Source organism: Acinonyx jubatus, chromosome A3 (genome assembly GCF_027475565.1).
Source record: "Acinonyx jubatus isolate Ajub_Pintada_27869175 chromosome A3, VMU_Ajub_asm_v1.0, whole genome shotgun sequence".
NCBI lineage: Eukaryota > Metazoa > Chordata > Mammalia > Carnivora > Felidae > Acinonyx > Acinonyx jubatus.
In genome coordinates this window covers 22,399,331-22,423,294 of record NC_069388.1, presented here as the reverse complement: position 1 = coordinate 22,423,294, position 23,964 = coordinate 22,399,331, and the positions used below count along the sequence as shown (strand labels likewise).

Below are 23,964 nucleotides of genomic sequence, written 5' to 3'. Positions count from 1 at the left end.
GCAGGTCCCACTGTGTGTAGCCCCATGGCCCAAGCTTGCACTGCTTAGACCTGGAAGGCTTTTGGACCCCAGCTCCTCACCACTCCATTGTTCCTCGCCTGGCCAAAGCCACCCCCCCCACCCCGCTCCAACCCCAGCCCCCTGCCCACAGCACTGTCGTTCCCAAACCAAGGAGACTGACCTCAGACATGGGGAGGAATAGAGCACCCGGGACTCTGTGTCCCTGCCATCCTCATCCAGGCCCCACCAAATTTCACATGAACAGTTGCCCTGGCCTCTAGGCCTGTCAACTGCACTCTGTTCCCAGTGGCCAGAGGGAGCTTGTGAAGGATGTAAGGCAGATCACACCACATTCCTGTTCCAAACCCTCCATGGTTCCCACCTGCCCTCAATGAAAGCCAGACTCCTCACTCAGACTTGTACGGCCTGCCTCTCTCTCACACAGGATCTCAGACTTGCTCTGTCAGCCACCCTGTTCCAGCCACACTGGCCTCCTTTCTGCTCCTCACACACACACACCCAATTCCTGTCCTGATTTCTGCATTTGCTGTTCCCTCTCCCAGGAGCACCCCTCTCTCAGATATTTGCTCAGCTGGTTCTTCTCCGTGTTTCTGGTCTTGGCTCAAATGTCACTTCAGGGGAACCTGCCCTATGGTTTTCTAAAGGAGCCCCGAGGGCACTGTTCCCTTACCCTGCTTCATTTTCTTGACAGCACTATCCTATCTGGAATTATATCTATTTATTTACTTGGTGTCTGTCTCACTCTTAAGACTGGGAGCTCCCTGAAAGTGGGGCCTTGCTATGTGGTTCCCCATGGTGTCCTTGACCTCAGCACGAGGCACAGGGCACATAGGTGTTTGCTGAATGGGTGGCTTCCCTCCCTGTGTCTCCCATCCTACCATGTTCTCTTGTCCCTCAGTCTTCCTCTTTGTATCTGTCTCCCTCTGTTTTTCTCTCTCCTCATACACATTTTTCTCCAACTCCCTCTGGTAGGTCCCACATCCATGTTTCTCTCTGAGTCTTCCTCTCTCAGACAACTCATCTTCACCTCTGCCTGGCCCTGGCATCTGGAAGGAACACTTTTGTCCTTTGGCTACACAAAAGAGCACATGGAATCAGCCAGGCTGGGGATGCCACCAGGTCTCTGCCACTGCCCTCTGTCCAGCCCAGCCCTCTCCTAGGCCAGGGCCCTCTGAGCTCTCAAACCCTTACCCCTGGAAAATTGATCCAAGCCACATATGTGCCCCTAAAGTCCGAGATATCCCTCTGGCTATGTCTCTGAGGCCTTGACTCCTGCCAGAAGGAGCCCCCTTCCCACCAGGCACTAGGATATGTAGGCCCTGACCAGGGAAGAGAAGTCTCTGGGTTCTGGGCCTAATCTGTAGATCTGGGGGTGGGGGAGCCACCTGCCTAGGTGAGAGGCAGCAGACAGGGCATCTCCCAGGGGCCAGACCAAAAGAAACATGTGTAAACCGCAGATTACAAATCGTCAGTAGCACCCAGCCCCGTAAGGAGTGAGCCTCCCATCCCTGAAGGAAGCTAAGTGAGACCTCCTAGCACCTAGGCCTCAGCCAGTCTGGGGAGGTTAGACCAGTCATCCACTAGTTCTCTTGCAGCTGAGCCTGAATCCCCTACCCCAGTTCCCACCTTTGGTCTCCCCATAACCCTCCCCCTCTCTTTCCTGCAGATTTTTGGACAGGCCTCCCTGATCCCCCAGTTGTTTGGCCATGAGCAGCAGGTCAGTATGCTTGCCATTCTCTTGTACCCTGATCCCAGAGTCCAGGGCTAGGCCTGACACCTGGCATCTGAGTGGTCTTAGCCCCTGCCCAGGCCAGAACCAGGAAACAGAGCCAGCACCAGGAAAGTCACGTTCAGTGAGACCCACACTCTGCCCTGACCTTCCACTCACTGGCCCTTTCACTTCATTGTTCTGTGCCTCAGTTTCCTCTTCTTAAAAATGGGAAAGAATGGGCTAGTCCTATGGATGGGGGAAGAAATAATCCTGGGATAAGAGAAAGCATACCCTGAGAGTCTTCTAGCTAGGAGACTTTTATTTGGACAAGTTGATGGCCGCGGGCTGGTGGTATTGGCCACCTTTCTTGGGCTCCAGCAAGACCTTTAAGTATGTTGGGGTGTTGGCATGAATGCAGAGACTTTTCAATTTTACAAAACTTGGTGGAGGTGGTGCCAGTCCTGGCACTGTCTGGTTGCCCTAACGGTGCCCCCTTCCCATACACACCCATCCTGCCCCTGGAAGTGGCCCTCTCCTCCTTCCCAGGCCCCAGCCCCAAGGCCATAAAGAGAGACAGGAAAGGTGCTCCAAGCTCACCCCCTCATTGCAGCCAGCAGTGAACAAGGGACCTGTCCAAGGGGCAAATCTGGGCCTGGCCCCTCATCTCCTGACTCCAGCTATGGATGCCTCGTGTGCCTCCACCCTCATGTCATGGTTCTTGTCAAACACATTATTCCAGAGGGTCTTGGGGAGCCCACAGTGAGCCAAGTGACCTCCTTCTCCCCTAACTTCCACAGGCTCGTGGTAAGGATGTGATGTGTTAACATACAAAATTCCAGGGCATTCCCTGCACACAGTATATCCTCAGCGATATACATACCAACAGCCCTGACCCATTGGCCTGCCCTCCAGAGCTTGTGAGCATCTTAGCCAATATTTACAAATCCTTGTACTCACCTCACAGAGCTGCCTATAATAATAGGGACAGGTCACCAGGTGCTTACTCTCCTGACACTGTTCTAAGCATGTGATATGAATTATCTCATTTAATCTTGACAACAATCCTATGAAATCTGGTCTATAATTAGTCCCTATTTTATAGATGCGGAAACTGAGGCACAGAGCAGTTAAGTGACTTGCCTACATTCATATTACAAGGAAATGATGGACCCAGGGTTGAAACTCTGGCAGCCTAGTTCCAGAGCTATGCCATGGCTGCAGTCCCTAAGCAAGACCTCATTGCCCTTGGCAATCACGAGGGCCTTTCAGTGTACTTCAGGTTGTGCCTGTGGAGGATAAACACCTATCTCTTGAATACCCACTCTAGATGAGTTTTGGGTATGCCACATGGCCTGCATTTCAGTTTATCAGTATCGTCCGATAGAACTTTCTGTGAAGGCGGGAATGTTGTGTACTACACGCTGTCCAGTAAGATAGCATGAGCAAGTGAAATGTAGCCAGTGTAGCTAAGGAACTGAATTTTTAATTTAAATTAATTTACACCTAAATAGCCACACATGGTTAGCTGCTACCATATTGGACAGCACAAATTTAGAGCTTTCCAAACATATGCTGCAGATTGGGTGATGATCCATCTAGTCGTTTTACCTGATGCAGTGCCAGACAAGTACACAAGCATCCCATTTCATTTAGATAGGAGACACTGACCCAGAGGATAGTGATACTTGGAGGTCACACAGCCAGGTCCAAGGCAGAGCTGGTCCCAGGCCCAGCTCCATCTCTCCTCCACATGGTGCTTAGTCAACTTCTGCCCTCTCCCTTCTTGCACAGGCCTCCCCCAGGACTTCCATTCAGTATCCATCCTTTGCCAGCTGACTCCTCAGATTATACTGTGTGGTCTCCAGTTACCATCATGCCCTGAGACCTGGGTCAGACATACCCTTCCAGGACCCTTGGAGAGTATATGGATGGTGGGCCCCTGTATGCCCACACTCTCAACTGCAGATCTGTAGGACCTTGGATGGCCATCTCTAGAGAGACACTTAGAAACCACCTAGACAAGGTTGAACTGGATGTGAGATGGCACATAGCATACACGTCCCCATTCTCCATGCTGCCCATGGCAGACATCACTAATCAATCCTCACTGCCACTACCCTTATTCCAGTTTTATCTTATCTCACCAGACTATTGCATCAGCTTCATCTCTGGCCTCTGCCTCCATTCCAGACTCCCTTCCCAACATTCATTCTGTACCGCAGGGCTACATTAATCTTCCTTAAATTCACATTTAGAGTATTGATTCAGCCACTTCCTCATTGGGTACACCTGGCAAGTATCTTCCCCTCACTGGCCCTCAGTTTCCTTGTGAAAATAAAGGGATTGGACCATAAGATGGTAAATATCTAGCACATCTACTGCCACTTCCCATTCCAACATCCAAGGTAGACATTACGAATTGATCATAGCCTTCTTTCTGGCTGAATTCAGATGTGACCTCAAAACCTATCAATTGATCAGTATGGACACACAAGATCTATTAAGTTATCCTTAACAGTTTCTCCTGCATTGTAGACATGGGAAAATTGAGGTCCAGAGAAGTGACAGGGGCTGTATATATTTCTTAAGGGTTCCATCTGCCCACCCAGTACCTTGAGCGACATGGGAGGAAAGGGTGGGCTGACTTGAGGCCCCACAGACTCTCCAGCCCTGAAGCTGAGTCATCCACCAAGTGCCCAGTCCCTCCAGAATGGGCACTGCTGACCCCTGACGCCCGCCTTTGCCCGGATAGGTACGGGAGGCAGATCTGAGCGACCAGTATGAGGCAGCCTGCGAGTCGGCCTGCAGTGAAGCAGAGTCTGCAGCAGCGGAGGCACTGGACTTGCCGCTGCCCAGCTACTTTCGCTCCCGCAGCCACAGCTACCTGCGGGCCATCCAGGCGGGCTGCTCGCAGGAGGAGGACAGTGTCTCCCTGCAGTCCCTCTCCCCCCCGCCCAGCACTGGCAGCCTCAGCAACAGTCGCACGCTTCCGAGTGAGTACTGAGATGAGGGGGTTCTTTTTGTTTCTCACACGGGGACCTGAGGACAATTCCTGGTAGATCAGATGCGGGGAATGCCTGGGAAGAATCTCTGGTGGGCTAGCCAGGGCTGGAGGGATGGTTAGGAGCAAAAGCAAGAGGCCTTGAGACTGAACTTCCCACAAGCTGGCAAACTTGAGGTCAAATGGAGGTCACAGAGGCAGATGTCATCACTGGCAGTAGGGTGAGGGAGTCACAGAGGGCTCCTGCCTTGGGATACTTGAATATTAGGGACTGTCCAGACCCTGGCTCAGAGCAGCCACCTGCTGGTGGGCAGGGCTTACTGCAGCCCTGCCTCCCTGTTTGGATTAGCTCAGGTAGACAATAGGTGAACCTATCTGGAGGGTTAGAACCTACAGGCAAGAGGATGGCATCTGCATGGAGCCTTCTCAGAGGGGTGAGTTTGTAAGTTTCTCTCATAGTCACAGAGACAACCTGTCCTTCCTGATACCTGTTCTAAGTCCTCTGGAGACAGTGCATGCCTGATCAGAGAAAAAGGGAACTCTGTGTCACAGAGCAAGCCGTGCAAATCAAGACCAAAGAAAATCATAAACAATTTCTGGTTTAGTATAGAGAGCTTTGATCCTACTCTGGCTAGCTAGTTTTCCTTCCACAGTCTCAGGTTCCTCATCTATAAATTGAAGCATAAGCCATACCCCAGAGAGCTCCTGGGGAGACGAAATAAGACTGTATGTAGGGAGTGTTCAGGCAGCCTTGCACATGGTGGGAGCTATTATTGCTGGTTCGCGGGCTTGACTCTGACTTTCTTGGCAATCAAAAGCAGTTGGGATTGGATTGTTGTAGGAAAAGAGACATGTTTCGAGTGCTCAATTGGTATTTGATATAAATAAATGAACTTGAATCCTATGGCTGTTCTATGTACAGAAAATTAGTTTACTGAGTGAATGAACTGGTCTTTGCAGGGGGCAGAGCCAGAAACTACTTTGTTTCACTATTGCCTTTCAAACCCTGGGTGATATCTGGGCAGATCCCTGAGATTTTCTCAGTCACTTTTAGACTTTAAGGAATAGTCTCATTTTTAGGTATTAAGAGTCCCGTCTGGACTCACTGCAAGCCTTCAGTCTTATCAACCTCAGATCTTATGCTTCTGCAGGTAGATCCTAACTCAGGCTACGAAGCCCGTGGTAGGGAGCTGGGTATGGTGGTTAGTGTCTTCTCTGTTCCTTGTTCACTAGTGGCTGTTTCTGGTCCCTCCAGGCGGGACAGGAAGGTAGCTAAGTGCGGGTGTTGTCTGGTGTCAGGACTTTCTATATAACAGATGCGATATGCTGGCTCTTTCTGCTAAGTCGTGCTTCTGGAGTTTCTTCTGTCCTGCAGGGCCCTCGTGGTGCCTCCTTTCCTGACATGGGCAGTCCCCCTCCAGCCCACTGCTGCTTATTCCCCCTTAGTGTCTCCAGCTGCTGGTCCCCCTCCCCCTCACTCAACTTCTCTTTGTTAGGGTACCTGGCCCTGCCAGGCAGTCATCTTGGGCAAAGTCCTCTGATGACAATTCCAGCCGTACTTTCTTCCTTGACTCCCACTTTACCTGTGTGAAAATGAGGCTCTTGCCATGTGGAACTCGGAAAGTATGGGCTTCTCTGCTACGGCCTTTCTTCTAGACCTGCTGTCATTGGTAACCATACCAGTCTCTCCATTTCAGAGGTCTCCTAGCAGATGCTGAGGCCCACGTTCTAGAGCCTCCAAATCCAAGGGATCCCTGCCATGCTCTCCCAGGTACTCTGCTACAGTCCCATAGGAACCTCAGGTAAGGGGTCAGATTCCCCATATCATCAGGCCCATGAGAAGTTCTCTAAGCATTAGGTGGGCCTGGGGGGACACATAGCACACCGGCAATTTTTTTCAAATAGACCCTCAGTCCCAAATCTTCTGCAAACCCAATGTCTCACAAATGGACTAAGGATGGGTCATGGACTACATGTCCCAGAACTGTTTGGGTCCCTGCATTGAGCAGCTATTTCTACAATAGTTCTGCATAACAAACAACCACAAAATTAGTGTAATGCAACAATTAACACTTATTTCTTGCTCCCAAACTTGTGGGGGTTAGCTGGAACAGACCTATTCCACATCTCTCTCATCCTCCTCGTAGAACCAAAGGGATCCTCCTGGCATTGGTGGCCCAGCCAGGGCATGTTCTTCTCATAGTGATGGCAGAAGCATAAGAGAGCAAGCTTAACTAATTAGCACATTTCAAGGCCCCTGTTGGTGTGCTATCTACTGAAATTCTGTTGGCTAAAGGTAGTCATATGACTAAGCTCAAAGGAGACAGCGAGGTACCCTCCTACTTTCGTGTAAGCAACTGTATTTTTATGGCAATGGTGTGGATACAGGGAGGGGTGAAAAATTAGGGTCAATAATTGAATCTACTGTAGTCCACTCTCTTGACTACATTTATTCATGTCCCTCTCACAGAGAAAATACACTTATCCCCAAGACTCCCAAAATCTCATCCAGTCATAACAGCAGGATCTCATGATTTATGTCAGGTCTGGATGTGGCTTCTCTTGATTGTTTAACCTAGAATCTAAAAAGAAAAAGAGGGGGGTGCCTGGGTGGCTTAGTCAGTTAAGCGTCTGACTTTGGCTCAGATCGTTATCTTGTGGTGTGTGAGTTCGAGCCCCACATTAGGCTCTGTGCTGACAGCTCAGAACCTGGAGCCTGCTTCATATCCTGTGTCTCCCTCTCTCTGTCCCTCCCCTGCTCATGCTCTGGCTGTCTCTCTCTCAAAAATAAATAAACATTTAAAAAATGTTTAAAAGAGGCCAAAAATTCAATCAGCCACAGCTCCCCCGACCCTCCCACCAGTCTATCTTGTACGGTTGATCCAACACCTGGCACATCTGGCTTTAAATGTAGGGATGTGAACCTCTAATTATTCCTAGTTTGGGGGCTTTAGTCCAAACCAAGACACTTAAGAAAGTATCACGTAGCAACATCTCACACCTACCCAGACCTATGTGCCCACGTGAACCTCCTTTTGTAGATGTACAGGAAGTTGTATACCCTCAGAGCTATATAGGATTTAAAAAATTATAAAAACACATGCACACTGATACTCTCAGATGTATCTGAGATCAAGCATATATACACTTGATCTCTACATATACCTGCATATACGCACTCACAGACATATATGTCTGCAAGACTCATACCACCTCCACACCTGTGAGGAAGTTGTGCCTCTAGCAGATTGGAGCCTTAAGAAAAATTCACCCCTGACATATCCCTGGTCAGCCTTCCCTCAGGTCTCCACAGTGACCACTATATACTTGCTCGTCTCTCCTCCACCCCCTGATTCCCCTTATGCTCAGCAGGTAAACTCACCTGCCTCACAGGGAAAACCAAAGCCACCAGATTTTCAAGCCTGTGCCCAGAGCTGCAGCTGGTCCATATGGTATCTTTGTGCCGGGTTAGGAAAAGGCACTCCCCTCCAGACACTTAATTGCCGTATGCTGAAAAATTGTCACGATGCACAATTTTTACGAGAATAAGGTCTTTTACTGCCATCTGCCACAATTTTGTCATAATAAGTATATAATTCAATTATGTCTGTGTTGTAAACAGCACCCCCCTTATATATGTGGCATCCTTAATCAGTAGACCTTGGCAATCTTGCCCATAATGCCCTTCCTCCACATAGACCCACACTAACACCAACACACAGGCCCACCCTCATTCAGCCATTGCTTCCCCACAGGGGTCACCCCTGCTCAGAAGGCTGCCTCCTCCCAGGAAGTGAGAATTCTGGTCATGTGCACACACCCCCCCCCACCACGGCTGTGCTGAGCCCCCAAGTTGCTGAGGGGTTGAAAGTTCTTTGTCACTCTCTCATGGGCATGTATGTACTCAGGCCATATGCAAGAAAGTAGGAGGATATGGGTGAGGAGTGGTTATTGAGGCAGTAAGAGCCTGGAAGGGGAGGACTGGCCTTAGGCAGAACATGGAGCTGCCCACCCACCCACCCACTTAGAGCTCGCCAGCTTCCCAGCTGCCAGTACCGCTGCCACCACCCCCTCTCACCCTCCCTCCCCCTTTCTGACCCAGATTCCACATTCCAGAAATAGCTCTGGCAGGTGACTGGCAGGCAGGGTCAACTCCAGCTAGGATGGGAGGGGAAGCAGCAGCTTGGCTATATATGCACATGCCCCTCTCAGCCAAAGGACCTACCTGGAAGGGGCCACAGGGGTGCCATCACCCCCTCAGTCATGGCCCCTCTTGCCTCCTCTCACCCTCTGGGAAAGAGAAGAAAGAACAAAGAAAATTCTTCCTCCCACTTCCTCTCTTCTCTTCCTCTGCCCAGCTTCCATTAGTGCTCATTCTCCTCTCCTCCCTCCCTTTCTCCATCCCTTTCTTCCTGTTTCCCCTGCTCTCCAGCCCCCTCTTCTCATCTTAGCCTTTGGTTTGCCTCCTTCAGCCCTGTTCCCTCCCTATGGCCCCCACTTCCTCCCCTCCCAGTTTCTGGCCCTCTTCCCTCCCTAGCCTCCCCTTCTGTGTCTCTCCCACTCCCTCTGAACCACAAAGGAGGCTTGGCATCACCCAGGCACCCCCCCCCACCTCCACCCCACCACCCTACCCCCAGCTCCTACCAACTGCATTCTCTGCACCTGCACATTTCCACATGCATGTGTACACACGTACACACACACACACACACCAGATACACACGCTTGGAGGTACTTCCTGTCAGCACTTGAAGCTCTCGGCTGAATTGGATAGTTTCCTAGTCTGGAATATACCCTTGCTCCTTGCTCAGAGCCCTGAGTTCTAGTTTCCTCTCTCCTGTGTCACTCTGGGTGGGTTCTGGCCCCTCCCTGTGCCTCAAATTCTCCATTAATGTTGTGGGTCTTGGGTTTGGAGACCCCTCTCCCTGCCTGAATATCTCCCATCCAAGTCATCCTCTGACACCCTTCTTTGTCCCCTGCTGTTTCCCCTAGAACGTTCCCAGTTTCTCCTCTGATTCACTCCCTCCTCCACAGATAGAGGAAGGGAGGCTGACAAAATTCCAGTAAGCAGTCAACCATCCAGTCAGCCTTGTCCCCCTGAAGCCATCTGCCAGGCCTAGCCCTCCACAATCTCTGGTTATTATACTACAGGCTCCTGTCAGATTGGACACTCCAGTTCCCAGAGTGTCAAGGCTGAGAGGAACCTCAAAGACCATCATGTCCAGAGATTGCAAACAGACTTCAACTGCTGTGTCATCTCTGATCCCTGGAGCCCAGGACTGAGATTTAGTTAAGCAGAGAAGAGTGGCACCACCATCAATTGGTGATGTCTGCTGTGGCCAGAATAGTTACACATATCTGACATTCCTAAGTTAACCCAGTTTGACCTCATATATATATACACATGTGCAGACCTCTTTCAAAGAAACTGCAGCCTAGAGAAGGTGAGTCAAGTCAAGGTCACCCACTTAGTAGGTCAAGGATCTATTTCTCACCTGGGTCTGCCTGACTCCTAAGCCTTGAGTTTCCCATTATCCTGTGGGTGGGTGAGCCATCCAGGGGGCCTGGTAAAGAGATGTGGCATGGTTACAAGAGTTTCAGGGAGAATTATGTGGCAAGCTGCGCAGGATGGTTTGGAGGTCCAGGCAAGGCAGTGAGGCCTGGGCAGAGGCCATAGGGTGAGAGAATAATAAGAGGATCCAGGAGGCTTTCCTGGAGTGGTGATAAGAGGTCAGAATTCCCTGTTGCTGTACCTCTGCACAGGAGACACTGAGCAGAAGGCAGGCTTCTTCCCAGGACTCTACCAAGCCTTGGTCCAGGACAGTCTTGGTTAACCAAGTACCTACTGTGTGTTCAGTGCGCAGATCATCACCCTTCTAAATCCCGTTTTTAGGCAGACCCATTGAGCCTTCTGGGGGGAAATAGTGACTGGGATTAAGGACTGGTCGACAGGCCATAAAGCCCAGGATTGAGATTCTTGAACAAGGGGCATTTCTTACACCCTTGGGGGTAGAGAGGTCATTCCAGAGGAAGAAAGACTAAGGTGCTTAAATGGAACCTTAGAGCCCCTACTAAGTAGTGGTTAAGGGCATGAGCCTTGCAATCAAGCCACTTTTTCATTGGATAGATGTTTATTGATCACCTACAGTGGGCCAGGCTGTGCTCTAGCCACCAGGGACACCACAGTAAACAAAACAGAAACCCCTGCTTTCTAGGAGAGTACATTATGTTGGGGTGGGGGAAGCAGATAAAATAATAAACATAAATAACGCAAATGTATGGTTTATTGGAAAATAGCCTGGGGGAGGGCATTGTTGCAGCAGAAACAGGATAGCTAGGGTAGACCTCGTTGAGAAACAAATGTTTAAACAAAGACTTGGATGAAGCTGAGGAAGTATGCCAGGCAGGGAGAAGAGGTCCTGAGGCAGGAGGGTACCTGGTGAGTTGGAGCAGGAGCAGGAGCAGGTTCCCTGTGGCCAGGGTAGAGCAAGACTGATCCTGGCTCTTCCTCAGGGGCTTCTAGAAATTTTCTAAGTAAATCAATTTGAAAATGAACGCTAAGTGAATAGCACAGGTGTAGCATAGCAACTGTGAGTAGGACAAAGTAAGCTAATACTTTCAAAGTGCTTACTTAGCACAGTGTTTGGCATCCAGGTGGCTCCATAACCCTCATTTTCTTTTGTTGTTATTATGCCTCTGTACAAAAATCGCTACAGTGGTATCAGAAACACTGTTTCATCTTATTCAATAAGATTCTTTTCTCAATTTACATTTATTAAAGAGATGCACAGAGAGGGTAAGGCCTTGCCTAAGTCACCCAGCAAGGCAGGTCAGGGAACAGGAGTTAGGTCTGTGGATGGCAGACCTTCTACAGGTACAGCCTAGAAGGGTGAGGCTGTAAGGAAACGACTCAAGACCAGGACTAAACAAGGAGTGGGGGCCTCCAAGGAGAGAATGGGGAACTGGGAGGGCCATGAGACATGAAGGGAGTGATTTAGGGATTCGGGCAGCCCCTACCGTGCTTTGCCCTTCAGGAAACACTGAGTGTGCTGGTTTTATTTTGCCGAGGACGACTCAAAGTCTCAGGGAGACTGAAAGAGCATCTCATACAAGGTCACAGAACCCTCCAAAGGGTGAGTAGGGATTCGAACCCAATCTAGAGGACTCCGTATGAGGACAGCAAAGGGAGGATGAGGGGAGGGGACAACTAGAAACACTTAGGGCGTAGAGTCCATAGTACTTGAGGTCTAATTTGACCATGCAGGGTTAAGAAGACCAGCTTAGGCTGCTTGCTGTGACCCTCAGTTTCCCCCGGTGACAGCGAGGTGTCGCCACAGTGACCTAGTGCGAACTCACACCGCTCTTCCCCCGGCACAGAGCATGCGTCCCGTTCCAGCTGGAACCGGTTTGGCGGGGCGGCTCGAGGGGCGGAGCCCCCGGTGCTCAGGCATGCGCGTGCCGACGTGGGCGCGCGCTCGCTCTCACGGTCCGTGGGCCTGGGCGTGGGCTGGCTGAGCGCGCCGCGCGCTTGCGCGCCGGGCCACGTGCCGAGGGGGCTGCGCGCGTCCCCGCCCCTGGAGTCCCGGGAGGCGCGCGCGCGCGCGGCTGACGCGTGGGGCGGGGCGGGGCGGGGCTGGCGCGGGGCTTTAACCCGGAGGCCCCGCCCCTCGGGCGTACAAAACCGGAGCCTCGGGCCGGGCCGCGTGAGGGAGGAGGGTGAGTGCCCGCCGCTGGCCGCAGCTGCCGCCAGCCTCGTCCGTCACTCCGTCCGTCTGTCCGGTCCACGTCGTCGCCGCTGCCTCCTCAGCCCGGACGCCCGGGGCCCGCCCAGCGCCGCCCGGAGCAGCCGCGGCCCCGCGAGGAGACGGGCGCCGCCCCCGCCCGGCCCTGCCCCCGCCCTCCTCCCCGTTTGTCCGTCCGTTCGTCCACCCGCCTGCTCGCGCTTCCGTCCTTCTGTCCGGCTGCCAGCCTTCGGGCTCGTCTCCCCGCTCCGCCCGCTTTGTCTCTCCCCGGCTCGCTGTCTCTTTGTCTCTGCCCTCGCGGTGCCTCACAGCCCCTCCCTCGCGCCCGGATCTCGGGTCCCCCTCAAAGCTCTCCGCTCATCCCTCGGAGCCTCCCTTTCTGAGCGTCCGGTTCCTCGGGACTCCCCCTCACGGTGTCCCCACATCTTTGGGGGCCTTTCCTTCAGAACACCCCCCTCATTCCCCCACGCCTCCCCTCTGAGATTCCCGCACATCCTTTGGAGGGGTCCTCCCCTCTGTCTGTACCCTCAAATCCCTGTGGTCTTGCCCTCCTCTTAGCCCTCATTTCCACAGGGTTGCCCCCCCCCCATATACGCTGGGACCTCCGACATCCCTTAGGTGCTCCTTTGGACCCCCCAAAAGCTCCCCAGCTCCCAGACTTCACCCTTTCCTGCTATCCCTTGGTTTGTCTCCGTGTCTGTCTCTCCTTGTTCTCTCTCAGGACTCTGTGGCCCCCAATTCTGGGGATTGGGGTCCTCCGCTTTGCTCTCCCTGCCTCTGCCCCCGCATCTGTCTTGGTGGCCTCACCACTCCGTGGCTCTTGTGCTGAAGGCCCCCTTTTGAGCCCGCTCCTTTGCCCAGGGCTCTTGACCCCTTTGCTTTCTCTGCCCCTTGTCTCCCTGCTTTCTGCTCCCTTGTCTCTCCCTCTTCCCTTTTCTGTCTTTGCCGGGTCTCTGGGTCTCTGACCCCCCTCCGGCCCTCATGGCTTTGTGTCTGGAGCTCTTGAAGCAATGTGAGTGGTGGGGTGTCCGGGTCGGGCCGGAGTCCGCCCGCAGGCTGGCCGCGGCGAGGCTCCATGGGGTTGGTGCTGGGGCTAGGGCTGGCGCTGGGGCAGGAGGCTCTGGGGCCTCCCAAGAAAGGGGCAAGGAGGGAGGGGCCAGGCCTCCTGGCAGAGGTGGGAGTGGGGGGCCTTCTGCTCTGAGGCTTCTGCTTTGAGTTGCTTGAGTGTGTGGCGGGTGCCATGGGCTGGACGTCCTATTGGCTTGGTCCTGCATGGCCTGGCACTTTGTGATCGCTTGTGGGCAGGCCTGGGCTATTTTGGAGCTGGCAGGATGTGATATCACTTGGGCGTTTATTTAGACCCGGCTGGGAGGTGGGGGCTGCGTTCTTGCCAACTTGAGTAATGAAATTTTGCAGGGGGGTGCGGTCTTCTAGGCAGCTGGGCTGTAGGGTTTGTGGCCAGAACTTTGCAGGCCACCAGACTGGGCAGGTGAACAAGGGACTGTGCTTTCTTAGTCTTGCTGAGACTCTCAGGATGACGGGAGAGAGGAGTTGTTCTTGATCTGACCACCCTTGAGTATTTCTTTTGGTGATCTAAGAACTCTGGGCCTTGATTCTGCCGACTTCATGCTGTGAGACCTTTGATCACTCCAAGCCTCAGTTTCTCTATCTGTAGAAAGGGAATAACTGTGCTAGCCCCACTGAGTTGTCGTGAAGATCAATGAAACATCTGTAGACATGATTTGTGAAGTGTCACTTTGTCTTTAAACTGAGCCCCCCCAGAGGGAAAACAGCTTGCCTAGGGCACACAGCTAGTTCGTGGCAGAGCTAGGACAGGGATCCAGCCCCAGACTCCTTACCCAGAGTTCTTTACCCTTTGTTCCATTACCACCTGATTATTCAGGATTACGCCTGCCTTTCCAATAGGGCAGGGAGCCAGCCGTCCCTTATTTATGCTCTGATTCCTGGTTGCTCTTTGTCAGTTTGCAAAGGTAGGCATGTGTGCATAGCTGGATGTCTGTGCTGGGAGACAGTTTGATTTTCCATATTCCATCCCATTGTTTTTTGAGGGTGGGCCCTGTTTGGCCAGTGGCACTTGGGAATAAAGTGAGTCAGTTTGTAGTTGTGAGCCTTTGCTGCTTTTCCTGCTTCTCTGCAGAGTGGGGGAACAAAGGCCCCAAGTGGGAGCGGCCCCACAGACACCAGGAGTCTGCTGTCAAGGAGCCTAGGATGTCTTAGAACTTTGGAGCAGATGAGATCAGCTGTTGTAACACTCTTGTCTTAGAGACCTATAGAGGGTTGAGCAAGGACTCCTAGTCCTCTTCTATGACACTGCCTCTCAAGAGGTCACTGTCAGGCTGGTGTCCCTTGCCCACTGGTGTATAATGACCATTTCCAACATCCATTGATCTTTTCACTCTGGGCCCTGTGCTTGACACACTATACAGACTACTTGTGATGGGGAGGAAGAAGGGCTTGGTGTTTGGCCTGGAAGTAGGGGATCTGGATTCTGGTCTCCATATCTTACTCTCAGGGAGGCCACTTTCCCCTATGCTTCAGTTTCCTTGTCTGTAAAATGGGAATAATAGTCTTTTGTCCTAAGGCTGATTCTGAAATCACAGAATCCCTAAAGAAATTCCGTGAGGCAGAATGCCAAGGTTCTGTTCCTGGCTGCGGTAAGATGCTGTGTGACTTCAGACAAGTGTCTCTCTCTCTCTATTTTTCTTTCTGAAAAATGAGGGGGTTGGATGGCATGGGCTTTTTGGTGCTTCCACCTCCAGCATTTGAGGATTCTAAGGTAACTCAAAGGCCACCTATTTGCACCTGCATCTCATCTTACCTGTTAAAGGTGTGCTTGGTCACAGACCTAGAGGGAGAAGGTGTCGAATGCTGCAAGATGTGTGCTGACCATGTGCTGTGGGGTTTCATAGAAGAGAGCTCCTGTCTGGGCAAAGGGTTCAGAAGAGCTTCCAGGAGGAGGCAGTGCTTGAGTTGGGCCTCTATACCAGGCATGTTCTGCCTTTAATACAGATTGTTTCAGAGAGTAGAATTAATGTGGGTTTTAGAGTCATAAACACCTGGTTTTAATTGGTCTCCATCACTCATTGACTGTAATCTTGGGCAGGTTACTTTCTTTGAGCTTCAAGTTTCCTCATCTGGACTCAAGATATTTACACTACAGCATTGTGGTGAGGATTAAGTGAGATTATATGTTTAAAAAACACCTAGTACACCATAGGCACTTAATAAATGTGAATTTTTATCTCCCAATAATATCTGGGTCACTTTTTTCTTTGAGGAAACAAGACAGAGACCCAGCCTCTCCCCACCCACCCCCAGGCCTCCCCCTTCCCCCTGGTGTTCAGGTTGAGGTAACAAGGAAAGCACCTGACTGTTGTAATAAATAATAGGAGTAATCCTTTAATCTCTCACTTGCTTTGCGAGGCATTGTGTAATCTGTCAGGTTCTTTCCTGGCCATTGTTTCTCACAACAGTCCTGGGAGGAAGTCAGAAGCCATTGGAGTTCTCTCTGCTTCACAGGTGAATGAAGAATAGGGGGCCCAGAGAGGGACAGGAACCTGCTCAGGGTCCCACAGCATGCCAGTGTCAGAGTGGGCTTGAGCCTAGCCCTCTTGATTTTTCTTCTTCCGCAGCTTTGCTCCATATTTATCGCTTCTGCCTCGTAGCCTGTCCCTCAGGCCTCCTTCTCCGGGTCTGGTATCTGTTCTGCAAGGAGGGTTTGCTTGACTTTTCCTCAGCCCCTGAGCTCTTCTCAAACTTAAACAGGACTGGCTTTAGGCTGGGTGGAGACTGAGTCACCATCTTCCCTGGCTGTGTCATCCTGAGCAGCAAGTAGACACACCCAGAGGGCCAGAGACTTGCTGGTTGTAGACAACAGCATGTCAGGCTTTCCTCCCAGAAGTTCAGATTGGCTCAGGAATGTCTCTCTTTGGGCTTTTAGGGAACGGCTGCAGCGGTGGCTCCCCAGGGATCTGGAAGCATGAGCAGCATTGAACAGTTGTTGCCTGGCCTTTCCTGCCCCAAGCCTTTATTTTTGCTGTACCCTCCCTGTGGTGCCCTCTCTTCCCGTAGAGGCCCACATTGTCAAATGCTGCCACCTCCTCCAGGAAGTCTCTGAAACAGACTGTGAATTCTGTCCCAGGTCCATACTTGTAGAAAAGTGGCCGTTGCTGAAAAGTGGTCACTTCACCTCTCTGCACCTCAGTTTCCTTATATATAAAATTTAGGTCTCTTAGCTTTATCAAGTTTGGGTTCCCCAGAGAGTCTCCTTTGGCAGGTGTAGGGGCAGGAGTCAGCTGTTCAAACCTGATGCTGCTCTGATGCTGAGAGCCTGTGGGCTGCGCTCTGGGAAAAGCTGAACTGAGCGTTTCCTGGGTTTGTATCACAGCTTGGCTTGTCCCCCACTGCGTGACCTTGGATTGATCAAGTTTTTGTACCTCAGTTTTCTTCTGTCATGTTGGGATGGAAACCCCTTCCTCACAGGTTGCTGTGAGGATAAGAACTTCTGTGGTAAAGGCCCCTTGAGAATAAGGAACTTGATGCTACAGTGCCACTTACCAGGTGCCAGGGACTGTGCTAAATGGTTTGTGGCATCATCTCACCATATTATTGCAGCAATCCTGTGACGCAGATACCATTATTATCCTCATTTTACAGGTGAGGAAACTGGCTCCTCCTCATCTTTGTTTTGGGCAGGATTTGTTGTTTCCAGAAGCAAGTTACCCTTCCTTTGCTTAGCCCTGGCAGCAGACACTGTCAGACCTGGCCAGGGTGAGGGCTGTGGAATTGAACACTTAGACAGGAACACAATCCTGTCATCAACAGGAGTTTAATGAGGCTGATGAGGTGTGCAGTCTCATCACCTCTCAGATTCCTGGATTTCCCAGTGCTGGCTGTGGCTGCCTCTCCTCCCTCCACCTGTGTTGGAATCAGCTGGTTCCTCACCCACCCCCTCGTGGGAACCAAGGCTATCTTAAAGACAAATGATATCCATATTCTACAGCTAAAAGATTATTTCTTGTTTCTCAGCGAAGAAGCAGGCCCAGGTAAGGGTAAGGACAGGGATGTGCCTAGGATCCCAAAATAAGACCATGCCAGGGCTGGACAAGAACCATGGCCCTGCCTGCCCACCTAGGTCACCATTTCTGTGTATTGCTGGCCTAGGTCACCCGGTGGAGAGTGGGAACACTGAGGTTTGGTTTGGGCAGTTAAGTTTCCTCATAGGACAAAAGGGGGAGAAATGGTCCCAAGTGGAGCTAGACTTGGCTCAGCCTGGAGCCAGATGGGCTTGGAAAGCACTTTCTGACCAGGGCCCTGTCCTCCCAGCCCTGGGCTGGGCTCTGAGAGGCTGGGAAAGAACAGACAGGGCCTCTGCACTTGGGAACTTATGGTCTGACAAGGGAGACAAGGCCTACAATTATGAGAGACTGTGTGACAGTCTGTAATTAAGTGTCTGCTGAAGAAAAGCATTGTTTGGGAAGGAAGAAGTGAGTGTGTGCCAGAGGAAACAAGAGCCCTCTTGAAGGGGGCTGGATTTGCAGAGACAGAGGGTGGGGCTGACATTCTAGCGAATGGTTTGTGCAAAGGCAGAGGTGCGGAGGCTGGAAGGTAAGCATGTATTTAGGGAAAGGGTGAGTAGACCAGTTTTGCTGATGCATCAGGGCTCTGGATGAAAAATCTGGGAGGGGTCAGGAAGTTGTAGGCAACATTGGACATCAGCTGAAAAGCAGAGGCTTTGGGGAGCCATGGAAGATTTTAGAGCAGGGGTAGCACAACTCCCCCCCCCCACCCCCCCAAGAAGGTGAATCAGGCTGAATGAATTGGAATGAATGAAAATGATGACAGGGAGGAAGCATTGCAAGCATTCAGCTGAAAGAAGAGGGTGAGGTTTGGGTGGAGCCCATGGGATGGGAAAAGACATATAGGGTAGCAGGGGGTGTCGTGCTCTCTCAAGAGAGCCTGTCTGGGGGTTTGATGGCCCAGGGGGAAAGATGTTGGGTGTTGCTGCTTTGGGGGAGGAAATAACAATCTGAGCAAATTGCTTATATAGCTGCAATGTGCCAGGCTCTGTGCCAGGGCCTCCATGGGTGCTGTCGAAAATCCTTAGACCAAGCTGGAGGCAAAGGGACTTACCGACCTCCTTTTACAGATAAGGAAAATGGGGCTGAGACCCAGGGCTGACTGTCTGCATACTCTGACTCTTACCACAGTTCAGCTCTGCTTCTTGGAAAAGAGACTCTTACTATCAGGGTTCCAGGAATCTGAATCTTCTTGCCTGTTGAACTGGGGGCACACAAATACATCCCCTAAAGCCTATAAGCCCTTACTCTCTAAAGATCTGGAAAGTCGGGGCTGGTGCCAGTTTAGAATTTCTTCAAGGTAGGAGAGTCAGCGAAGTGAGGGGCCTTCACATCATCAGTTTTACTCACCAGGCTGTGAGCAGCCTCCAGAGTTGGACTTCATATGTGTCTAGTCCAACGGTGGCTCGTCCGTGACTGGGTTCATTGGGATTCTCAGCCAGCTGCCACTAGAGAGGGTGTTCCCTGGCCCAGCCAGAGGAATCAGCCACCCACAAAGACAGGAGGGGACTTGTCCCAAGTTGCTCTTGACACTGGAGAGCCAGGTGATGGAGCCCAGTTCCCATTTCGCAGGCTGCAGCCAAGGATACTTCCTGGGCAGAGAGAAGGAGAAGGGAACTGGTACTTACCAAGCGGCTTCCATGGGAGGCAGCAACGGTTGGTCCCACTGCACAGCTAGGAAACTGATGGCTTGGCCAATCATTCTCCTCCTCTGTGTGTCCCCCTGAGCTGGACCTTGGGTCATGAGGCAGAGCAACCACATGGCAGGCACATCCTCTGTGCTCTGCTCACTCCCCTTCTTCTTTGCCTCCCTGGGAGGTAAACACCCCCAGGACCCATATGCCAGTCTACTTTGGCAAATGTTCTCTGAGCCCAACTATATGCAAGATATGATTGTAACTGCATCCATCTTTTTCATACCAAAATCTAGACAAAGGTTTTGATGAGGGATTTTTGTTCTGCTTCTGAATAGACACAGCCTCTTGTGAGAAAATACTCAGACATTGGAACAGTGGACTAGAGCAAGCAGCCTGTACTGTCGCTTTCAATTGTAGTAATTCATTTGATTAATGCTTTACCATTTGCCCCATGGTTTCTCACAAATTTGACCATCCATACATATATTCATTCTTTTTATTTTGTTTTCCACATGTTGGTTCTGGATCCTTAATATTTGTTTAGCCTATTTTTGATTTGCAAAGTACTTTCATCCACTTTATCTCAGTAGATCTTGTACACCTCTGGGAGGTCATTACTATTCTTGTTCTCCTTGTTTTCCAGAAAGTGACTTGACCAAGCTTACTCTGGGATTCACTGGCTGAGCTGTTCATTCATTCAACAAATATTTAAGTGCCTGCTGAGTGCCAGGCAGCGAGCTGGCCTTGTCACTACAGTGGCAAGCAGAGCAGTCTTAAGAGACTTAGTCACTCACCTCCCAGAGTTCACAGTATCACTGAGGTCTAGCCAGGATTTACGCCAGCACTCCTGACCCGCACCCTGGACTCTTTCCACTGCAGACCCCTGTAATTTGGGCTTGTGGCTTAGATTTAGATTGTTGTAGTCTGTGAGTCCTGAGCCTAGAGCATTGTGGAAAAGCAAGCCAAGGCAGTAAATTTCTGCAAACTGAACTTCAGAAGTGACAAAAGAGGTCTTCAGTCATGACTTAATTATTAACAAGAAGGTGAGAAAGGACATCTCAACAGAAGGCCATCTGCTCCTTCTCCTGGGGGACAAGGGGTGGGGGAGTTGCCCGAGGGCTGCTATACTCAACCTCCTGGCCTGAATTTTCTCCAGCTTCCTAATATTTGATTACAGTCTGCACAGGTGTGGAGCCCTATGGCCATGTGCTGAGCTGGGGACCCTCCCTTGCCTCCTTTAATATTAAATGAGATGAAATAAAGGCAGATCCTAGAATTTCATGCCTAGAAAGGACTCTGGCCCAGCCCCCTCAGGTCCCATGAGTGGGAACCAAGCATTAGAGAGGAAGGGACTTGCTAGGATCCCATTTTGAAAGAAATAATCCTTCCTCTTCCCGTCTTACCAGCCTTACATAATAATTTCCCCATTGCTCCCTGTAGGAGCTCTCTCTTAGCTGAACCTGTTCCACAGTCAAGCCATATTCACATCTTCCCTATGCCTTAAGACCAAGTTTTTTATGAGTCTGACATTTTTCTCCTGCCAGAGCCCTATGATGTCCAGGCTGCCTCCATCTACTGTCAGAGGCTGACCACCTGTTCTACAAGGCTAGACCAGTAGAGGCTAGGCCTCAAAATCCAGATGCCTGGGCCCTGAGACATACAAGAGGTTTCTCTGGGTGCATTTTGCTAGAGTTATTTTTATGTGTAGAAATTACATTTTTATTGAAAAAGCAATTTGTGTATGTGGCTAAACTTTCAAACTTTGTAGAAAAAAGTGCCCAATGAAAAATTAGGGTCTCTCCCACCTCCACTCCTCAGTGATCACTGGGAACAGTCTTGATGTTTCCTTCCAGAAATACTCTTCATATATGGGCAGCTATGTCAATAGCATCCTTTTTTATTACACAAATGGTGGCATATTCTCTGCCTACAGCCTGCTGTTTTGTGCTTTGTCTTCTTCACGCAAGTCTAACTATGTTGTAGATGTACACAGGTCCTTGGCCTCCTTTTCCATGACCATGTGACAGTCTGTCAGTGGATGGACCACCAGCTGTTTGTCCAGTCCTCTGCTCAAGAACATTTAGGTTGTTTCCAGTGTTGCTGCTGTGAGCATTGCTGCAGCGAGCACCCTTCCCCACACGTATGTATGCCTGCATGTATGCCTGTGGAGCTGTGGGAACCATTCCTGCAAGTGAAATTGTTGTTGCAAAGAGTCTATGCACCTAAAATTTTGCTAGATGTTTTTAAAAAAGTTTTTTTTAATGTTTATTTACTTTTGAGAGAGAGAGAATGCACGAGTGTGAGTGCAGGAGGGGCAGAGAGAGAGGGAGACACAGAATTCAAAGTAGGCTCCAGGCTCTGAGCTGTCAGCACAGAGCCTGATGCAGAGCTTGAACTCATGAACCGTGAGATCATGACCTGAGCTGAAGTTGCACGCTTAGCCAACTGAGCCACACAGGTGCCCCTGCTAGATGTTTTTGAATTACCTTCTTTTGCATTCTGAAAATGTGTATTTTTTAAAAAGCACTCTACCTCCCCTGGATTCAAATTCATTCCTTGGTTGAGAACAGACTTTTCCAGTTCAGCCCAGACAGGGGAAGGGGGTTGGCCAGTGTCACCCAGTAGTCCTCAGCCAATGAGGTATTTCCAGAGTAAGGTGCTGATGGAAGGAAGTGAGAAATGAAGGGAAGAAATGGGCTGGAGGGTTGACAAGATGGGGCCAGGATTGGGTGCAGGGAATTCTGTTGTAGGTACCTTGGGACCTGTTTATGACTTGGTCTCCAGGGAGAAGCATCCTCCCTCCCACACTGTATCCTCCTTCCTGTGTTTCTCTGGCTTGGGCTGCACCTGCTTGGCAGCTGCTGGGCCAGTGAACTCATTTATTCAGTAAATGTTTACTGAGCTCCCGAATACCGGTGCAGGCTTGGCCACTATGTCCCTGCCCTTCTCTGACCCTCAATTTTCTTCATCTGAAAAATGGGGAGGCTCATCCATACCTTTCTCATGTCACGAGGCTAGTGGGAAAATTTGGTAAACCAGCCAGTGGGGAAACCCCATAAAACAGATTATAGTGGTCTTAGCTAGACACTGTGCCAGGCACCCTGGAGTCACTGAGTCTGATGTTTGGACCAGTCCTGAGTGGGCTACCGTCAGTCTTAATAGATGGCTGGGGCAGCTGTTGGTGGGTGTCTCCAATTGCTATGCCAGGACAGAGTCAGGCTCATGCCTAGGATGAATTTGATTTCCCCCAGGATGCTGGAACTCCAGGGCCTGCTCAGGATGAAGGTGATTGGGTGACAGGCGAGGAAGAGGTAGTCAGGGAGACCAGGAGGGTCCCCACGCTATGGCCAGTTTTGCCTCCTCTGAGCCAACAGGAAGGTCCTTTAGAGTCCCCCACAGGGCATTTCTGCCACCCCCTTTCAGCCTTCAGCAGTGGTAGGATGAAGAAGGGGAAGTTCTATAATTTTTCCAGTTTAAAATGACTAGTTTAAAATCACCAGCCTAGTTCCTTCCTCCCATTTTATCAATGGGAAAACTGAGGCCTGGAGGTGGTCTCCTCCCAGGTGTCCCAGTGAGTGGGCAGCCTTATTGGGATTAGAACCCAGGTGTTCAGCCCTCCCAGGCCTTAACCCTCACCGTCTTTCCCACATCGTCCCAGTCTTTAGTTTCACTTTGGGGTTAAAACCCAAAGTGAAAGAAAAAGGCAAAGCAGGAAGCAGCTGCCTTCATTCAGACCCAGCCCAGGCTGGGACTGGCCCTGGGGGACCCAGGCCGAGCTGGCCTTACAGGAGGAGAGCAGGCCTTTTCTCCCTCTTGCTCTGGAGGCCCGGGGGGGTGGGGGGGGGCAGCAGGGCCCAGCTGGGAGAGGTGCCAGGCTACAGACAGGCAGTGGTGTTCTGGCCTGTGCTGTCTGGGAGACGGCCAGTCCGACGAGTTTCCTGGTGAGAGCCTCACCCGGGTGTGGCCCCAGGTGAGAAGCTACTACCTTTTAAACTCCCGTCCTGGAGCAGGGCTGAGCTGGGCTTATGCTGGCCTGGGAAAGAAATCCTGGCTTCCCAAATCCAGCTTCCACAGAACAGTCCCATTCTCCCTGAAGGTAAGAGCTAGGGCCCTGTCTCTACTGTGAAGACTTTTAAACTTTTGGTCACTTTGGGGCAGGTATTTACCTCAACTCCTGGCAGCTTCTTAAGGACCCAGATGGCCTGAAAGCCTTTCTGCCCTGGTTCTAGTCCCAGTCTCAAGAACTTGGAAAGGACAGGGATTGGGGGAGCAGGAGCCATGGCTTCTCCGGAGTGTTTAGGTAACTTCAGGCAAGATCCTCTCCCCTCTGGGTTTCAGATTCCCCATTTGTTTCTTGGCAGGAGGAGCTCTTTCTAGCTCTGCCGTTCAGTTGAATCCGTTTTGATCCCTTGGAAGCTAGGGAGTATCTTAACACCTGATTTGGTTGGCCTGTATATTTCAAAGATTAGCTGGGTTCTTAAGTTCCTGTGCTTTTTCTAAGAAAATTCTCAGCGTTGCCAGAGCAGATATGGTATCAATTTTGTTGCTCAACAAATAACAATTTCAGTGTACTTCTCTTCTCTGCACAATCACAGGGTCCCCAAGCACAAAGCCATTTTGGTTCAAGTCCACTCCCTGAGGGCTCACGCCGAGCACATGGTAGGTGATCAGGTAGGCCTAACTGTGTTAAGGCTGAGCCAGGCACTGGGGGAGAAGCCCACACCCCAGAAGTCTCACAGACCTGTAGTTAAGA

General features: G+C 51.1%; 1 protein-coding gene and 1 long non-coding RNA gene across 8 annotated transcripts in view; one reads left to right on the top strand and one right to left on the bottom strand.

Moving 5' to 3' along the window:
* The window catches only part of DLGAP4 (DLG associated protein 4), a 197,920-nt gene that overhangs the window by 120,315 nt on the left and 53,641 nt on the right, over positions 1–23,964 (top strand). For 3 of the 7 annotated variants that reach the window (XM_027070012.2, XM_027070010.2, XM_027070011.2), the window contains 3 exons: positions 994–1,140; positions 1,688–1,738; positions 4,485–4,725. In XM_027070012.2, the coding sequence (XP_026925813.1) occupies positions 994–1,140; positions 1,688–1,738; positions 4,485–4,725 (439 nt within the window). Of the gene's footprint in view, positions 1–993; positions 1,141–1,687; positions 1,739–4,484; positions 4,726–12,485; positions 13,488–23,964 lie in introns of those variants that run through there. The other 4 variants (XM_027070014.2, XM_027070013.2, XM_053199997.1 and 1 more) reach the window with 3 other exon arrangements.
* LOC113602529 (uncharacterized) lies at positions 7,168–9,128 on the bottom strand. The gene is made up of 3 exons (XR_003424001.2): positions 8,959–9,128; positions 8,116–8,243; positions 7,168–7,315 (listed from the first exon to the last, which is right to left on the bottom strand). It is a non-coding gene; the product is annotated as an uncharacterized LOC113602529 (long non-coding RNA).